The 18,849-nt window shown below is 46.7% G+C and overlaps 1 protein-coding gene across 5 annotated transcripts in view; it reads left to right on the top strand.

The window, feature by feature from the left end:
• The first annotated feature begins 1,035 nt into the window (after nucleotides 1–1,035).
• Nucleotides 1,036–18,849, top strand: part of CACNA2D4 (calcium voltage-gated channel auxiliary subunit alpha2delta 4) — a 398,531-nt gene continuing 380,717 nt past the window's right edge. For 3 of the 5 annotated variants that reach the window (XM_077468889.1, XM_077468887.1, XM_077468890.1), the window contains exon 1: nucleotides 1,037–1,255. In XM_077468889.1, the coding sequence (XP_077325015.1) occupies nucleotides 1,173–1,255 (83 nt within the window). In that variant the 5' untranslated portion in view covers nucleotides 1,037–1,172. Of the gene's footprint in view, nucleotides 1,256–18,849 lie in introns of all 5 variants that reach the window. The other 2 variants (XM_077468886.1, XM_077468888.1) reach the window with 1 other exon arrangement.

Genomic DNA, 18,849 nt, shown 5'->3' on the forward strand with positions numbered 1-18,849 from the left:
CAATAGCCAGCTGGAACTGGAGACATCACAGATCAAATGTGTCGCCAGCACACCACGGATCGTCAATCACGTCCAAATCTTTACTGGAGAATGATCACATCACAGAAGACATAGTGCAAGGTTTCGGAGCCACGCAGGATCTCATCACATGTCTTCTGTGATCATTCTTCAATAAAGATTTGGAGGTAATTGAGGATCTATGGTGTGCTGGTGAATATGTGCATCAGAACAGGAAAAGGGGACAAGTTCTGGTGACATCCAGGGGATTCCCCTACTTTGGAAGGGTTTCCTGGCACTTCCTGCTGTGTCTCTAGGACAGGAAGTGAAGGGAAATCACCCTGATGGGGCACAGAGGACAGAAATATACCAAATAGGGATTAGAACCCCCTTTACTCTATCCAAAATGAAAATAAATGTTTTATAGTTAGTTTGACTTTGAAGAACATATGAAATCCAAAACCTTTTGGATACAGAAGGGAAGAGTTTTTTTTCCTCATTTGTGTCCCATTGGGGGTGATTTTCTTTCACTTCCTGTCCCCTTTGGCAGTCACCACCAGAACAGGTGTCCCCAATAAGATTATTTTATTCTCAATGAAAGGGGTTTTTCCACATTCCATCCTATAAACAACAAAACAAGTTTGGCCTTTAGATACATTGAGATCGGAAACAATATATTATCCAAGTGACCTGGAAGTGTGATAAATGCAGAGGTGAGAGTGGACTGTGCAGATACTGAGGAATGGCACCGTGCGGGAGAATGCTGGATGGAGGAAATAATAATAATAAACGGAAACATTGTAGATGAATAGAGTTCGGCTGAGAAGCATGACATATAAAGTAATACAATGTCACACCGAGTACAGGGGAGCAGTGCTGTGTATAGAGGGATGAAGATAACACAATGTTATATAGAGAATGTCGCACACACACAGCAGAGCGCAGTACATTTGAGGTGAAGTGACAGGATGTGATCCTACAGAGCGCACTCTTCCAGTATGGGGGGGGGGGGGGGGGGGGGCGGCCTCGCGCTGTGATTGGTCGCCTGTAATCCGGGATCGGATCGTGCGGAGATAATCTGCGATCAGAGAGGGATCGGCAGAAGAGGAGCTGCCCGGAGAAGTCGGGGTGTCCGGTGTCGCCCCCTCATGGCGTGATTGTGCGGGGGGAGCACCATGTGGGGGAGCTGGGCTCTTCTCTACATTCTCCTGCCCGGCTGTGCGGGGCCCGGGACCCCTTCCACCATCCCGCCCGACACGTGAGTCTCCTTTCCGCTACTTACTCCAACTGTCCCTCCGGACCCACGAGAACCTACCTACTCCCATAAGTACTGCCCCTACCTACTCTCCGCTACCATAAGTACTTTGCCTTCGGAACCCAGGAGCGCCTATCTGCTTCCTACTCCCATAAGTACTGTCCCTCCGGACCCACGATAACCTACCTTCTCCCATAAGTACTGTCCCTCCGGACCCAGGATAAGCTACCTACTCCCATAAGTACTGTCCCTCCGGACCCAGGAGAACCTACCTTCTCCCTGCTCCCATAAGCACTGTCCCTCCGGACCCAGGAGAAGCTACCTACTCCCTACTCGCATAAATACTGTCCCTACATACTCTCCGCTACCATAAGTACTTTGCCTTCGGAACCCAGGAGCGCCTATATGATTCCTACTCCCATAAGTACTGTCCCTCCGGACCCAAGAGAACCTACCTACTCCCTTCTCCCATAAGTACTGTCCCTCCGGACCCAGGAGCACGTATCTACCTCCAACTACCATAAGATAGTCCTTCCAGACCCAGAAGCACATATATACCCCCAACTACCATAAATACTATCCCTCCAAACCCAGGAGCCCCTACCTACTCAATTGTACCATAAGTACTCTCATCCCGGACTCAGGAGCACGTATCTACCCCCAACTACCATAAGTACTGTCCCTCCAGACCCAGGAACCCCTACCTACTCCCTCATACCACAAGTACTGTCCCTCCAGACCCAGGAGCATCTATCTACCCCCAACTACCATAAGTACTGTCCCTCCAGACCCAGGAGCACCTATCTACCCTCAACCAGCCAGAAGTACCACTGCTCCACAAAAGCCCCTACCTACCACCATAAGTACTGCCCTTCCAGACTCAGGAGCTCCTATCGACCCCCTACTATCATAAGTACTGCCCCTCAGCATTAGCCCCTACCTAAACTCTACTATCATAACTACTGCCCCTCTGGACCTAGGAGCACCTACCTACCCCCTTCTACAGTAATGGCTGTCACTTCAGACCCAAGAACCCCTACCTACCCATTACTACCATAAATTACTGCCCTTCCAAACCCAGGAGCCCTTATTTCTCCACATCACCTGTTCTACCTTTCTGCACCCAGGAGCCCCTACCTACCCCCCCCCCCCACTACCTTAGTTATTGGCCTTCCAAACTCAGGAGCCCCTAGCTACTCCCTACTTACTTTAAGAATGGCCCCTCAGGACCCAGGATTCCTTTAACTACTCCCTACAATCATAAGTACTGTCACTGTGTACCCAGAAGCCTTTACCTACCTCCTGTTATACCTACTGCCCTTCTGGATCCAGGAACACCTACCTACCCCCTACTACAGCAATCACTGCCACTTCACACCCAGAATCCCCTACCTACTCCCTCCTACCATGATTTATGCACTTCCAGACCCAGAAGCCCCTACCTATCAATTACTACCATAATTATCCTTCCTTCAGACCCAGGAGCCCTTACCTACCCCCTACTACTATAAATACTACCTTTCAGGTCCCAGGAGCCCTACGTACCTCTTACTACCATAAATACTGCCCCTCTGGACTCAGGAGCACCTACCTACCCCCAGCTTAATCACCCTGCACCCGGAATCCTACCTACCCTTACCGTTACTCCTGCAGACCCTGGGCCACTTACCTACTATTATAGTAATTACTGCCCTTCCAGACCCAGGAGCCCCTAACTATCAGACCCAGGATCCCTTCCTGCCTGCTACTATAGTAATTACTGACCCTACTTACCTCCTACCACCATCTTACCATTGCTGCCTCTCTGAACCCAGGAGCTGCTGACTATCCCCTACTATAATGTTACTGCCTCACCAGACTCAAGGACACCCAGGAGAACCTTCCTACCCCATACTACCATAATTATTGTCCCTCCAGATCCAAGAGTCCTACTTACCCCTACCAAAACCATTACCACTCCACATATAGGAGCTCATATCCCCTACTATCATGATTGGTGCCACTGTGGACCCAGAAGCCTTAACTAAAGGCAATACCTTTGCTAGAGAATTGCCCCAATCACTGTTCACCAGACCTAGGAACTCCTATCTACTCCCTTCTCTGAAACTACCTCCCCGCATGACCTGTGAGTTGCCTTTCTACTACTCCCTCAGACTGTTACCCCAATTTCACTCAACACTGGAGTCACTGGCCTTTCTATACTGAATGTTTGTCCACCTACCTACTCTAACTATATACACTACTATTATCTACCCACAAGAATTTGTTGCTTTCGCCTGCCCTACCTATCTAACCTTTGTGATGGTACCTATTTTTCTTCTGTTCCTATGTATACAGTAGGCACTGCTAGGCAGTAACAACAGAAAATTGTCACCATCCTATCAGGCTTAGTTATTGTTTGGTATATTTGATTACAAAGTTTTTATTTCTTTTTCCTGAAATATATCTGTTGGTGAATCCGGAGAGCGGTACCCTGTCCACCCCCCTACTCTCTGGTGTATCCGCACACCTCTACTGTCTAGTGCCACCTACTACCCACCCATCTGCTGTGCTAACTGCCCTTTTTACAATTCTACACCACCCTGACTTCTAGAGCCTCAGCCTGTGCCCATCCTCCCTGGTAGACATTTATCCCACTACTTACCTGTCAACAGCTTCCAACACCTACCTGTCTGCTGTGCCAGTTGTCGGCCATCCAGTCTTCTGGCTACCTAGCTCTCCAAACCTGTCTCCTCAGCCTAAGCCTAAAGTCACCCAGGTTTTATATAACTATAATTTTGTACTACCAAATGCTGACTTATATGTTTTATAAAAGGTATCAGTGTTGCGCTGATACAGCTCCAGAAACAAGGTACATATTATTTGTTATATCCATTTCCTTTAGAGTAGCAGAAGGATTTACTGTTTGGTGATTTACTGTTCAGTTCACCCAGAGCTTTTATTTCAGTGGTTTGAGGATGCTGAAAAGTAAAAATGTCTGATCGTCTCTTCTATTTCAAGGGAAATAATGGTTAGATCCCTGTGTGTTCTGGGGTCTGCACACCTGCAGTGCCTAATATGAGGGGTTCCCACCATCCCTGTGCTGAATTCCCAGGTCTGCACACCTGCTGTGCCAATTATGAGGGGTTCCCAACATCCTTGTGCTGAGATCCCGGGTCTGCACACCCGCTGTGCCCATTATGAGGAGGTCCCACTATGCCTGTGGTGAGATCCCGGGTCTGCACACCTGCTGTGCCCATTTTGAGGGGTTCTAACCATCCCTGTGCTGAGTTCCCGGGTCTGCACACCTGCTGTGCCCATTATGTGGGGTTCCCACAATCTGGGCTGGATTCAGGGGCGTAACTATAGGGGGTGCAGCAGTTGCGACCGCAACTGGGCCCTGTGCTGCAGGGGCCCCATGCAGCACCCTCTACATATGGCCGGCAGCAGCATAGGCAGCTAGGGGTACCAGTGCACCATGCACAGGCGTGGCTGGAGGTGGAGGGTGACTAGCAGAGCTCCATGCTCGACTATCGCACTGGCTGCTCTTTAGTTGTGCATTCCCCGCATAACCTGTGTCCTCGGTCGGCTCCTCAGACTACCCCTCTCCTGCTCCATGCATTGCCGCTCAGTCCGATGTCTGTTCTCCCCAGCCAGTGTGAAAAAAAAACTACTGATGCCAGTGGTGGAACTACAGGACTCACAAAGGTCATACCTGTGACCACGCCCTGGAGTTCTACCGCCGGACTCAGAGGGAAGGGAACGGGCTGGGGTTCAGGGGGGCCCTTCATGGTTTCTTGCATCGGGGCCCTGAAGGTTCTAGTTACGCCACTGGCTGGATTTATATTAATTTTAAAGGATGATCTGAAACACATAAAGGTAGTCCATAACCTTCAAAACTCCCAGGAGGACAGGACCAAAGCTGGCAATTATGGCAGGAAGCTCTCACTGTTGGAATAACCTAGACATAAGAAGCCAGGGGCTGACTCTGCCCACAAGGCTCCATCTATCCTTAAAGTGTAGTTCCACCCAAAAATGGAACTTCGACTTTAAGTACTGGTGACCACCTGACATGCCACATTTGTCGTTTTCTTTTGGGGGGGGGGGTACCCTGTTTTTACAGGCACCCAGCTCCCACTTCCTCCCCTAGCGCCGCGGCACTGGAAGGAAGTTCACCTCTCCACCCTCCCTCCAATCTTCTGGGACATAACACAGGTCCCAGAAGATTGCCTGGCCATTCGCAGCTCACGCATGCACAGTGTGTGCCCGGCTAGGAAGCCACAGCTGGATGCCCACAGTTATAATGCCGTTGCCGCGGAGAGAAGTGAGGCTTCCTGCACCCGTATTTTGTAGCAGCTGATTTTAAATGGGCAGAAATCCACTTTAACCACTTGCCGACCGCCTAACGCCGATGTACGTCGGCAGAATGGCACGGGCAGGCATAAGCACGTACATGTACGTGATTTGCCTCCCGCGGGTCGGGGGCCCGATCGGGCCCCCGCCCGGTGCCTGCGGCGGTCGGTTTTCGTTCGGGAGCGATCCCGGACGAGGGGACGGCCATTCATTCATGGCCACCCCCTCGCGATCGCTCCCGACGAATAGAAATCCCCGGTGACATCACTTCCTCTCCTGTAATGTAAACACAGGAGAGGAAGTGATGTATTCTCTCCTCCGTGTCGGTATTTTTCGTTCCGACACGGAGGAGAGCGGATCAGTGAGTTGCACCAACACATCCCACACACAGTAGAACATGCCAGGCACACTCACACCCCCCCTTTACCCCCCGATCACCCCCCCAATTACCCCTGCCCCCCAGTCACAGTGACACCAATGTCATTTTTTTTTTTTTTTTTTTTTTTTTGCATTGGTGTCATTTGTGACTGTAATAACTGTTAGGGCAGTTAGAGTTAGCCCCCTTTAGTTCTAATGTACCCCCCTAACCCCCCCAATAAAGGTTTAACCCCGTGATCACCCCCCGTCGCCAGTGTCACTAAGGCTGGGTTCACATTGCAGCGGTTTATGAGAACGAATGTGATTCGCACCGCACTGCAGTGCAAATCACATCCGATCTCTGTGCGATTCGAGTTCAGCCATTCGCCGCACCCGCCGCACCCGCCACACCCGCCGCACCCGCCGCAAATTCGCACGGGACCCTTTTTTTGGCCCGCAGCAGAATCGGATCGCATGGGTGTTCACACCATGCGATCCGAGTTTGCAGATCGCACTGCGATATGCGAACTGATCTGGGGGTGTCAGTAACATTTCACTGACACTCCCAGCAGTTCGCATAGGGCAGTGTGAACTGCCGCCGGGAGGCATGCGATGCGGGAACCCGCCGCGGATTCGCGGCGTTTCCGCATCGCTCCAGTGTGAACCCAGCCTAATAAGCGATCATTTTTCTGATCGCCGTATTAGTGTCCCAGGTGACGCTAGTTAGGCAGGTAGGTATTTAGGTTCGCCGCAGCTTTTTATAGCGCCAGGGACCCCCATATACTACCGCATAAAGCCCCCTGATTGCCCCCTAGTTAACCCTTTCACCAGTGATCACCATATAACTGTTACAGGTGACGCTGGTTGGTTAGTTATTTTTTTATAGTTTCAGGGCACCCGCCATTTATTACCTAATAAAGGTTTAACCCCCTGATCACCCGGCGGGTGTCATTTGTGACTAATAACTGTTAGGGCAGTTAGGGTTAGCCCCCTTTAGTTCTAAGGTACCCCCCTAACCCCCCCAATAAAGGTTTAACCCCGTGATCACCCCCCGTCGCCAGTGTCACTAAGGCTGGGTTCAGATTGCAGCGGTTTGAGAACGGATGTGATTCGCACTGCAGTGCAAATCACATCCGATCTCTGTGCGATTCGAGTTCAGCCATTCGCCGCACCCGCCACACCCGCCGCACCCGCCGCAAATTCGCACGGGACCCTTTTTTTGGCCCGCAGCAGAATCGGATCGCATGGGTGTTCACACCATGCGATCCGAGTTTGCAGATCGCACTGCGATATGCGAACTGATCTGGGGGTGTCAGTAACATTTCACTGACACTCCCAGCAGTTCGCATAGGGCAGTGTGAACTGCCGCCGGGAGGCATGCGATGCGGGAACCCGCCGCGCATTCGTGGCGTTCCCGCATCGCTCCAGTGTGAACCCAGCCTAATAAGCGATCGTTTTTCTGATCGCTGTATTAGTGTCACAGGTGACGCTAGTTAGGCAAGTAGGTATTTAGGTTCGCCGCAGCTTTTTATAGCGCCAGGGACCCCCATATACTACCGCATAAAGCCCCCTGATTGCCCCCTAGTTAACCCTTTCACCAGTGATCACCATATAACTGTTACAGGTGACGCTGGTTGGTTAGTTATTTTTTTATAGTTTCAGGGCACCCGCCATTTATTACCTAGTCTCACTAGTGTACCCCTAAATTTAGGGGTGTCTACTTTCCAAAATGGGGTCATTTGGGGGGGGTTTGTGCCATCTTGGCATTTTATGGCCTTCAAAACTGTAACGCCCTTAGAAAGCCTGAAGGCGGTGCTTGGTTTTCGGGGCCCCGTACGCGGCTAGGCTCCCAAAAAGTCCCACATATGTGGTATCCCCGTACTCAGGAGAAGCAGCAGAATTTATTTTGGGGTGTCATTTCACATATGCCCATGGCATGCGTGAGCAATATATCATTTAGTGACAACTTTGTGAAAAAAAAAAAAAAAAAAAAAAGTTTGTAATTTTCCCGCAACTTGTGGCAAAATATAAAATATTCCATGGACTCAACATGCCTCTCAGCAAATAGCTTGGGGTGTCTACTTTCTAAAATGGGGTCATTTGTGGGGGTTTTGTGCCATCTTGGCATTTTATGGCCTTCAAAACTGTAATAGGTAGTGAGGAGTGAAGTCAAATATTTACGCCCTTAGAAAGCCTGAAGGCGGTGCTTGGTTTTCGGGGCCCCGTACGCGGCTAGGCTCCCAAAAAGTCCCACATATGTGGTATCCCCGTACTCAGGAGAAGCAGCAGAATTTATTTTGGGGTGTCATTTCACATATGCCCATGGCATGTGTGAGCAATATATCATTTAGTGACAACTTTGTGAAAAAAAAAAAAAAAAAAAAAAAGTTTGTAATTTTCCCGCAACTTGTGGCAAAATATAAAATATTCCATGAACTCAACATGCCTCTCAGCAAATAGCTTGGGGTGTCTACTTTCTAAAATGGGGTCATTTGTGGGGGTTTTGTGCCATCTTGGCATTTTATGGCCTTCAAAACTGTAATAGGTAGTGAGAAGTGAACTCAAAAATTTACGCCCTTAGAAAGCCTGAAGGCGGTGCTTGGTTTTCGGGGCCCCGTACGCGGCTAGGCTCCCAAAAAGTCCCACATATGTGGTATCCCCGTACTCAGGAGAAGCAGCAGAATTTATTTTGGGGTGTCATTTCACATACGCCCATAGCATGTGTGAGCAATATATCATTTAGTGACAACTTTGTGTAAAAAAAAAAAAAAAATTTTTTTTTTGTCATTATTCAATCGCTTGAGGCAAAAAAATAAAATATTCAATGGGCTCAACATGCCTCTTATCAATTTCCTTAGGGGGTCTACTTTCCAAAATGGGGTCATTTGGGGGGGTTTTGTACTGCCCTGCCATTTTAGCACCTCAAGAAATGAGATAGGCAGTCGTAAACTAAAAGCTGCGTAAATTCCAGAAAACGTACCTTAGTTTGTAGATGTGACAACTTTTGCGCAAACCAATAAATATACAATTATTGACTTTTTTTTTACCAAAGACATGTGGCTGAATACATTTTGGCCTAAATGTATGACTAAAATTGAGTTTATTGGATTTTTCTAATAACAAAAAGTAGAAAATATCATTTTTTTTCAAAATTTGCGGTCTTTTTACGTTTATATCGCAAAAAATAAAAATCGCAGAGGCAATCAAATACCATCAAAAGAAAGCTCTATTTGTGGGAAGAAAAGGACGCAAATTTTGTTTGGGTACAATATTGCATGACCGCGCAATTACCAGTTAAAGCAGCGCAGTGCCAAAGTGTAAAAAGACCTCTGGTCATTTACCAGCAAAATGGTCCGGTCTGAAAGTGGTTAAATTGGTTGTTAACCTTAATTTTTTTTATTTTTTTATGTAGAACTATAGGCAAAGTTTTTTTTACTTTGGATAGAGCAAAGGAAGGTTATAACTGCCATCAGATATTTTTTGCGATGTGTGTCCCATAGGGGAGATTTTTCCCTTCACTTCCTGTCCCATAGCCAAACAGGAATTGAGAGAAAATTCCTGTAAATTAAGAGAATTCCTTGGGGACCCCCAGGTCTCCTGTATATTATCCTCTTCCTGTTCCAACATATGTCTCCAGGGGCTGACTGCATTCCACGATATGGTCTCCATCTTTCTTACATGGTGGGGGGGGGGAGGATATCACAACAAGAGGGAGAAAATAATAATATTAGAGATAGAGAGGGAGACATAATACAGTCATTTTATCAGATCCACTACAGTCTGTAGCCAAAAGGTCAGGGTACACTCACAGATTAGAGTGCATCTTGTCAGTACAGGATGGAACCTCTGGAACCTCAACCCTAGAACCCTGAACCCTAGACCATGGAGTTGGTTGATGGTCTGCTGAGTCGACTTGACACGATGGAGCAAGAAATCAAAGCATCAGTACAGGATCCATCTTTAAATACAAAAGAGGAAAGTAAAGACTGAGAGATAAAATTTCCATCCTGACCACATCCAACCAAGAGACAGAAACTTCCTTTGGGTGAACTGGATTCAGATCAAGGAACTGAATAATAGAGGTGCAATGGATCGGCACCGATCCGCGATCCGAACGGGTCACCCCGCTCGGATCGGCACACGCCGCAATCCGTGGAGCGCTCCACGGTTTCGGCCTAGTTCCGGAGCGGCGACCCATCTTGGTACACCCATCGGTGTTTACAATGTGATTGCTCCATGACAGAGCGATCACCTGTAAACAAACCCGGTTCCTCTCTCCCCTCTCTGTACTGATCTGTACAATGGAGGGGAGAAATCGGATGGCAGCCACAGCCATCCCAGCAATACCCTGCAATACATACCTTGCCAATACTCTGCAATACATACCCTGCCAATACTCTGCAATACATACCCTGCCAATACATACCCTGCCAATACTCTGCAATACATACCCTGACAATACTCTGCAATACATACCCTGCCAATACTCTGCAATACTTACCCTGCCAATACTCTGCAATACTTACCCTGCCAATACTCTGCAATACTTACCCTGCCAATACTCTGCAATACTTACCCTGCCAATACTCTACAATACCCAGCAATAATCTGCAATACCCTGCCAATACTTTGCAATACCCTGACAATACTTATCCTGCCAATATTCTGCAATACCCTGACAATATTTACCCTGCCAATACCCAGCCATACCCATCCATGCTCAGCCAATATTACATTGGGGGAGATGACGTGGATATAACAGTGGGGGAGATGTATATTGCAGTGGGGACTATATTGTGGTGGCATTTTCACAGGTTTTTGCAAATTCAATTATTATTTGCTGATCTGAAAAATGATCCGATCCGTGAGTTTTTTGATCCGTTGCACCCCTACTGAATAAGGATGTCCTGTTTGAGTAGACAGATGCTAACCTAGGCCCAGCTGCAGGAGAGGACTTGTCCAGGGAAGAAACTATTTGGGAGAAAGTCCTGAGGCTTACACCAAAATAAGCAATCACCACATGTGTAGCAATAGATTCTAGGCTTCTCCTACAAATTGGAGATCCAGATCGCTCCTGGTACAAACAGTTGAATCTGAGACTAGAGTGTGTAAGGTTATTAATGAGAAAAAGAACTCTGTCCTGAGATGCGAGTATGGCCATCCAGACATTCCCAAAGTGATCTCTGAACCTATTCCTGGAATATTTGGAGGGCCACGTCAGGTTGCTTGATAGAGCCTGCACCAATTATTCTCCATCAAAGGATCTCTCTATGAAAATATTTCAAGAAGGCATTGCAGCTAGTACTAGGTCCAGCATGAGGTGCTGACCAATAGACAGGGAGCAGGATCCCAGAATGATAGTGCATAGGTCCAAAAGCAAGGTACAAAAATTGCTTAAGGGATGGGAACTTTATCTTTGATGCCCGCCAAGCCAGAAAGTGTCCCAGGCGGAGGGAGGCAATGCAAATGATGTATTTTTCTATGGAAAACTTGCATATGAACCCAGCCCCTGAAAGCTATGTTTCCACTCTTGCGACCCCAATGTCACGCGATTCAGAGTGCAACCTCGAGTGCAGCCCCGATCCAACTTTACAGTATCTGGATCAAATTTGCATCAAAAGTCGCATCAAAGTAGTACAGGAACCTTTTCAAAGTCGCTGCAATCCTAAATCGCATAGATTGGAAAGGGTGCCATTGAAATCAATGGGATGTGACTTGTGACTTGTCATGCTAACTTGTGTCCAAAGTCGCACTAGTGGAAATTGAGCCTAAAGCTTTAAGGTGCATAACAGATAATGCCACCATGGGCTTTTGGATAGTAAACTGTTTGCCACCACAATTGGGGCAGAAAAACTTTGACCCAGAAAACCTTCAGAGGATATGCAGAGACCACAAGTGGAGAAAAGACGCTTATTAACAGTTAGGAGAAAAAGACCTTGCAATCTGTACTCTAGCCTTCTTCCGCTAGTAATGACAAGTGTTCAACTTCAGCCACATCTCTAATGCTGTTGACCTGGACTGAGAGAACCTGTCCCTGGAAGGCAACGCAGGCTATTTCTTCCGACTGAGGAAATGCTGTAGCAAGTTTCTTACCTAAAGCCTGCTCTGGGTTCTTACCTTGTCCCTCTGGTTCTTCTCCACTCATGGTAAACTTACCTACCTTTAAGAAAATGGCCAACAAAAGCAAAGCCTTAGGCTGAACATAAAGTACAAGCTTTCCTCTTTATTCTTCCTTGCCAGCAGTTGGCCTGCCCTCTGCTGAGGGGGGCTTTATGCAGTTGGTAGCAACAGTATTGGAATGCACCTTGTGGTATTCTCAATACCTTGGGTATGGTAACTTCACCTAGGCCCACAGATATCCTTTGCAGCTATGAACAATGAGCCAGGATTCACAGCAATTCCTTGCGGCTAAGCATAATGGGCTGGATAGCTTTTGTCTGCCTTTTTAAGGTGGTCCTGACACACTCTTCAGGCCATAGTGTTGGCGTGTGCAGTATGGAAGATCATTTTCTCTACCTTGGACTGGATTTCTGGTGCTCCTCTCACACATATTCCTGTCAGTGGGACAGGCTAGGCTCCTTAGCCAAGGGAGAGGTCAGTTAGCACCTAAATGCACTCTGTTAGCAGCAAATACCTACCTGGTCTGATGACCCTTACCTATAGGAACTGTGTAGATCTTTGTTATGCAGTGAGCTCATAGTGTAGGGCAGCTGGAACACTGACATTTAGTCAGGCATAATAACAATGCCACACTGAGACATGAGTAAGGGCATATCTATTCACTAGGCAGCAGGAAATGGCCCTTGATGCAGGCTTTGCGGCTATGCTGCTGGGTCTTTAACCCCACATTCCTCAACTCTTCTGCCTGCCTCCCATTCTTGGCAAACTTCTCACCTTGCCCACTTCCAAAATGGCTTCCAGGTAGTCTTGCCCCACTCCGAGATGGACACTGGGGGAGTTTTTGCCCAAACCAATAATGGCCCCATGTAAGCTCTATCCACTTCACCTGTTCAGCATAATGCATCATTCTCTTGAATGTAGACGCTTAGCTTTCTCTTCCACAATTGCCACTAGAATGCATACTGGAACACACTGCATCCCATCCGAGAGATGTATCACACAATTTATGAGGCCATTCACAGGTAAATTCTAAAAAATGAGAAAACATACTTATCTTGAAAATGTGGCGTTACAGTTAAATGGATTCACTCACTTCTGGGAGGCAGGCTCCAGATATAGGCAGCTCTTCTGAGGAACATAGCCCTGACTGCACTGCTGAATTTGGGACTAGATAGCACACAATTTTTCACCCCGAAAGAACCACAGAAGGGGCTCCCTGCCTTATCAGAGCATTTAGCGTCCTAAGGTCAGGGACAGCGCTTACAGGAGAGGCTGAACCTGTGTGGAAAACCACCAAAGGTGGCAGGTAAGGATTTCTTCTCTTCACACTGGCTGTGAGTTCCATGAGGACAAAAAGAGGTAACAGGCTGTTGTTTGGGTGTTAACTTTTTATAGCTATGCACTAGTCCTGTGGGTGGAAGTAGGCAGGGCTACTATCATATGTATGCTGCCATGGAGGCACCAGCAAAACGTTTTGCCTTTAGTTATAAGCCTTGTACACACGATCGGATTTTCGGCAGGGAATTGAGTGATAACAGATTTTTGTGCTAAAATCTGACTGTTAGTACGCTCCACCAGACAATTATTGTCCAACTTTCCGCCAACAAATATTGGATGGCAGGCTAGTAAACTTTCGGTGGACAATGGTCTGTTGTCAGATTTTCATATCGTGTGTACATAAGTCCGTCACACAAAAGTCCAAAGTACAAACAGGCATGCTCGCAATCAATGCTCACCAAACACAACATTAGCAGAAGGTGCCCAAAGGAAGGCGCTCAAGAGCTGAAATGCCACGTAGTACATCACTATGTTCATGTTTGTTGGCCGACAATTGTGTACCATTTGTATGCAAGACAAGTTCACGCCACACGCCCTTCAGACACAAGTCTGGTGCTTTGTCTGCGGAAAATCCGATCGTGTGTACGAGGCTATATTTGAATTAAAATAAGTTATACTTACTTGCTCTCTGCAATGGTATTGCACAGAGCGGTCTCTTTCCACCTCTTCTGGGTTCCCCACTGCTGCCATACACTCCTACTCTTTTGCATTTGCCCCCACAGCCAGTAGTGTGCTATTGAGGCACACAAGCCTATGAGAGCAGGAATAGGGAAGAGAAAAACTGAACTGGCGACATTTAAAAAAAAATTAAAGCATTCAAAAACACTGATCTGTTTTAAAACTGACAGGGGTTCTAATCCCTCTCCACCCTATCAAAAAAAATGTGGCTTTAGTTATACATGGATCAAAAATGTGTGTGTATACCACTGTCTGTTCAGTTTTATTTTGCTGTCTGTGCCCCTGTTAGGGAGATTCACCCTCTCTATTTGTCCTGATGACCGTTATCACTGAAAGTCCTAAAATTTGGGTTGTCACCAGAACAAGAAATAAGGGGAAATGTTATAATGGGGACATTAGTTCTGGTGACTCTGGTGACAACCATGGAATTTCCTACATTGCAGAGATTTCTTCTCACTTCCTGTTTTGGCTACGGGACAGAAAGTATAGGGAACTCTCTCTAGTGGGACACAGATGGCAAAAAATGTCAGGGGTTATAACCCTTCCTTACACTACCCATTTGCATTTAGTACTAATTTAAATCTCCAGTTATCCTGCCAAGAAGGCTTTGTTCAGGAACTTCCTTTTATAGGATGACCACACTCTGTCCTTATCTCTCAATCAAGCATCTATGTTGTCATCTTGTGACATGGCCTTCTGATGGAGAGATCACAAATATACACTTCAGCAAAACATTACACAGACATAGGCCACTGTTGTCACTATCAGGAAACCCACCCTGAGAAATGCCATGCAGCCGTCACTGGAGTGCATGTAGGCAGGAAGTGACTGAAAGCAGCGGCAGAGGATTAGCAGGACTGAGGTGTAACAAAGTGTGAAAAAAGAAAACATGGGAAAAAAAAAGGCAAATGTTTGTGATACTCCATGCACATAGCAAACGAAATGTCAGCCAGTTAGGTTAAAAATCTACTTTAACGTGTTTATAATGTGCGTTACTGCTCTCTGGTGCCATTTATTTGAATTGGAACCTAACGTACTAAGGCATTGTACCTGTATTGTAGAACAGCACAACATATTGCAGAGCTTTGTGTTATAAAATAAGGGTCATGTACCATTTTTCCCTTGTTGGGGTGCATTGGAAGCCCATTTATTTTCAACAGACTGCCTTGCAACACATGTGAACACACCACAAAGAAGTGAATGTGTCCCAATACCTTTTCTTCTCCTTCCTTTTATTACAAAGGTTTGCTCAGATGCATGTTCCTATTGCTGTAGCGCACACTTTTAGACTCTATTGTGCCCACAATGATGCTCTTTGCAGCACTCATGGGTACTGAATGGCTGTCAAGCTCATCAGAGTGTTAATCTCACCATCCTGCATTGGCAATCACAGACAATAAACAGAAAGGCAGATTTCCCTCTTGCAGGCAATTAGTCTGGTGTATAAACTAAAGTTGGCCACACACTAGTAGATGTAAGAAAATTCTCAGCACATTCAATGACTTGACAAATGTTCGGAATTTTGTTTGCTTCTAGCATTTGATGAATGAATGGACTTTCCTGAATGAAAAGTACATACACCGTTGTAAATTCGTCATGAAAAATGTTCCATCTTGCTCCTTCGAATTTTCTCAAAACAACGAATGTTGATCTGACTCCACTAGTAGTTAGAGGCTGAGAAATGTATGAGGACACAGATGCATCAGTCCCTTTCTCTGCAGCCTCAGCTGAAGGAGATTAATCAATAGGAAGCATTCTGAGGCTTCCTGTTCACTCACAAACAGAAGCATAGTGAACTGCGTTTACTATGTTTCAATGATGAATGGACACAGGGGCAATCGGTACCAATCACTCACAGTGTTTATTCAGGAAAGGAAGGGGCCAGTAAATAGGACATAGTTACCAGCCCTCTGCTCTCCACCCGTGTGCCTGAAGCAGCTGCTGGCAGGAGAGAGAAAAGGGAAACCGTGAGCGCTGCGGGGGAGGGGGACAGACGGGGGGCACCAGACAACAGGGGGGAGTAGGTACTTGAGCCAGTCCCCCTGCAGTGCAGCTAGAGGGAGGGAGAGGAGGAGAAGCCAGCAGCAGTGCAAGGGGAGGAACAGGAGCATCAGTGTCAGCAGTAAGTTGGTACAGCTGGCTCTGCTAGGGGAGGTGCGGCTGTACTGCCTTATCAGCAACCCTACTGATGTACGAACACCGGATCTTCCTGGCAGAAATTTCCTGCACAAAACAGGTGAATATGGTCCTTATAGTGCATGCATTTACACATGTATATGCGCTTAAAAATTCTCTTTCCCGGCATGTCAAATATTCAAATATGATAATCTGCTGTTCAAAGAGAGGTGCGAATAAAGCCCCATACACACTATCAGATTTTCTGATGATTTTTGTCTTCAGATTTACCAAAACCATGTAGTGCAAGGGCCTGCCTGATTGCATACACATTGAAACGCCTAAGGTTTGACCTCATATTATATGGTTTTGGTAAATCTGAAGGAAAAAATCAGCAGAAAATCTGATAGTGTGTATGGGGCTTTAGACTCCTATTTGCATGTATGCTGACTAGTAACACAGATCTTTGTATTTTTTCCTATTGATCTAAAGATGGTGCTAGTTTACTGATACTTCCGCACCTGTGTATACAGGCCTATTAAAAGCAATTGAAAAAAAAAAAAAACTTCCTGAACGCCTAAAACATTTTTGGTGCCCATGTGTAAGAATCCTTAAAGTGAACCTGTCGAATCTCCACACATAAATCAGTAATATGCATGCATTACCAAATTCCATTATTATTCATTTTATGAAAATAAAAGGTCGGTTTCTTAACATGAAAAACTGCTGTTCCAGAGCACACTGAGCCATGGCTGCATTGGCGCTAAAGCGCCACTCATTTTAGCCCCCGCTAGTGGCCGAACAAGGGGTTAAAGAGGAAGTAAACCCTGATGGGTTTACTTCCTCTTTGATTCCTTGCAAAGGTAAAGCATAATGGACTACTATGCATCTCATAGTAGTCCATTATGTGTCACTTACCTGACACAGGAGCCAGCGAAGTCACCGCTGTCCCCTGTAGTTCCGAGCATTTATCTTCTTGGTGGGTCTCCGTGGCTCTCGCTGCTCCGGCGCTGTGATTCGCCGGAGCAGCATGCGCACGGGAGCCGACACTCGCGGCATATCGCCGTGATATGCGGCATATCGCCGCGATCTGCGGCTTAAACAGTGCGCCTGCGCGCCGTAGACAGCGGTGGCTGTCTTCAGGTAAATATCTCCTAAACCATATAGGTTTAGGAGATATTTCTTGGACCTACAGGTAAGCCTTAATCTAGGCTTACCTGTAGGTCAAAGTGGTTTATAAGGGTTTCGCTTTTCAGGTGCTTTGGAAGCGCTGCCCATTCATTTCAATGGGCAGGCCGTTTTGCGAACGCTGTATACAGCGCTCTCAGACTGCCCCAAAGATGCTGCTTGCAGGACTTTTCCTAATGTCCCGCAAGCGCACCACCCCAGTGAAAAAGCACTCGGGCTTTCATATTCAAGCGGCATTTGGAGGCAGTTTTCAGGCGCTTTACAGGTGCTATTTGTAGCACTAAAATGCCTGAAAACTGCCTTAGTGTGAAAGGGGTTTAACTCTTATAGTTTCTGCCCACTGGGAACATTGTGAGTGTTTCATGTCATTAGAAACTGTAGAATTAGTTGTTTTCAGTCAGACAGACAAAGTTATGGAGAGTTGCAGTCAGACAAGAGGGTCATGGGACACAGCCATTGTGCAGCACTACTAAACAGGACACCTACATTTGGACACTGCATGTATGAGAAGCAAAAAGGTGCTGCCTGGATGTGCATATATACCGGTAATTGCAAAATAGAGAGAGAAACACAGCTTATACTACACACTGATAAGATTCTTCCATTAATAAGATTCCCATTTAATAAAAAATAAATAAAATTACAAAGGCCTCCCTTGAGGCCAGGTTCACACCTATTCGAATTAGATACGGCTTTCTCCGCATCCAATTTGCATAGCAGGAGAATGTGACTGGCTCCCTATGGAGCTGGTTCACATATCTCCATTGCGGCTGCGGAGCGCACTGTGCGTCTTTGGCTCCCTTTCAGGGCCGAATTCAGGCATAGAATCGGCCCTGATTCGTCCTTGAAACGGGCAACAGGGATGCACAATGATCCCGTGCGATACGTAGCGGGTTACAGTGTGAACCCGGCCTTAGGGTGCCCATGGAACTCAAGCATGTGCATTTAAAGTGGATGTAGACTCTAAATGGATGACACTTAGGGGGTTATTTACGAAATGTAAATCCACTTTGCACTGCAAGTGCACTTGGAAGTACAGTCGCTCTAAATCTGAGAGGAAGATCTGAAATGAGGGGAAGCTCTGCTGATTTTATCATTCAATTGTGCAAGCTAAATTGCTGTTTTTTATTTTCCTTGCATGTCCCCCTCGGATCTACAGCGACTGAACTTCCAAGTGCACTTGCAGTGCAAAGTGGAGTTGCCTTTAGTAAATAACCCCATTCGTTTGCTCTATGTGTCATAAATAATTGCCATTATAAAAAACTGTTTTTACTTTTATTTGATCCTTTTGTGCATTTGTGTCGTCGCTCTCATGTGCTCTCTTTGCAGTAATTTTCTGTCTACACTCCAGCAATAGCTGAATGGCATTTCCAGTGACAGGTTTTCTGATAAAGTGCCAAAAGTTAAATCAGCCACTTGTAGTCCCCATTGGAAGCCTGTGTGACAGGGTGACAACACAGGAGCACAGT

The sequence above is a fragment of the Lithobates pipiens genome, unplaced genomic scaffold (genome assembly GCF_037356315.1).
Source record: "Lithobates pipiens isolate NorthernLeopardFrog02 unplaced genomic scaffold, aLitPip1_a1.2 Scaffold_8, whole genome shotgun sequence".
NCBI classification, from domain to species: Eukaryota; Metazoa; Chordata; class Amphibia; order Anura; family Ranidae; genus Lithobates; species Lithobates pipiens.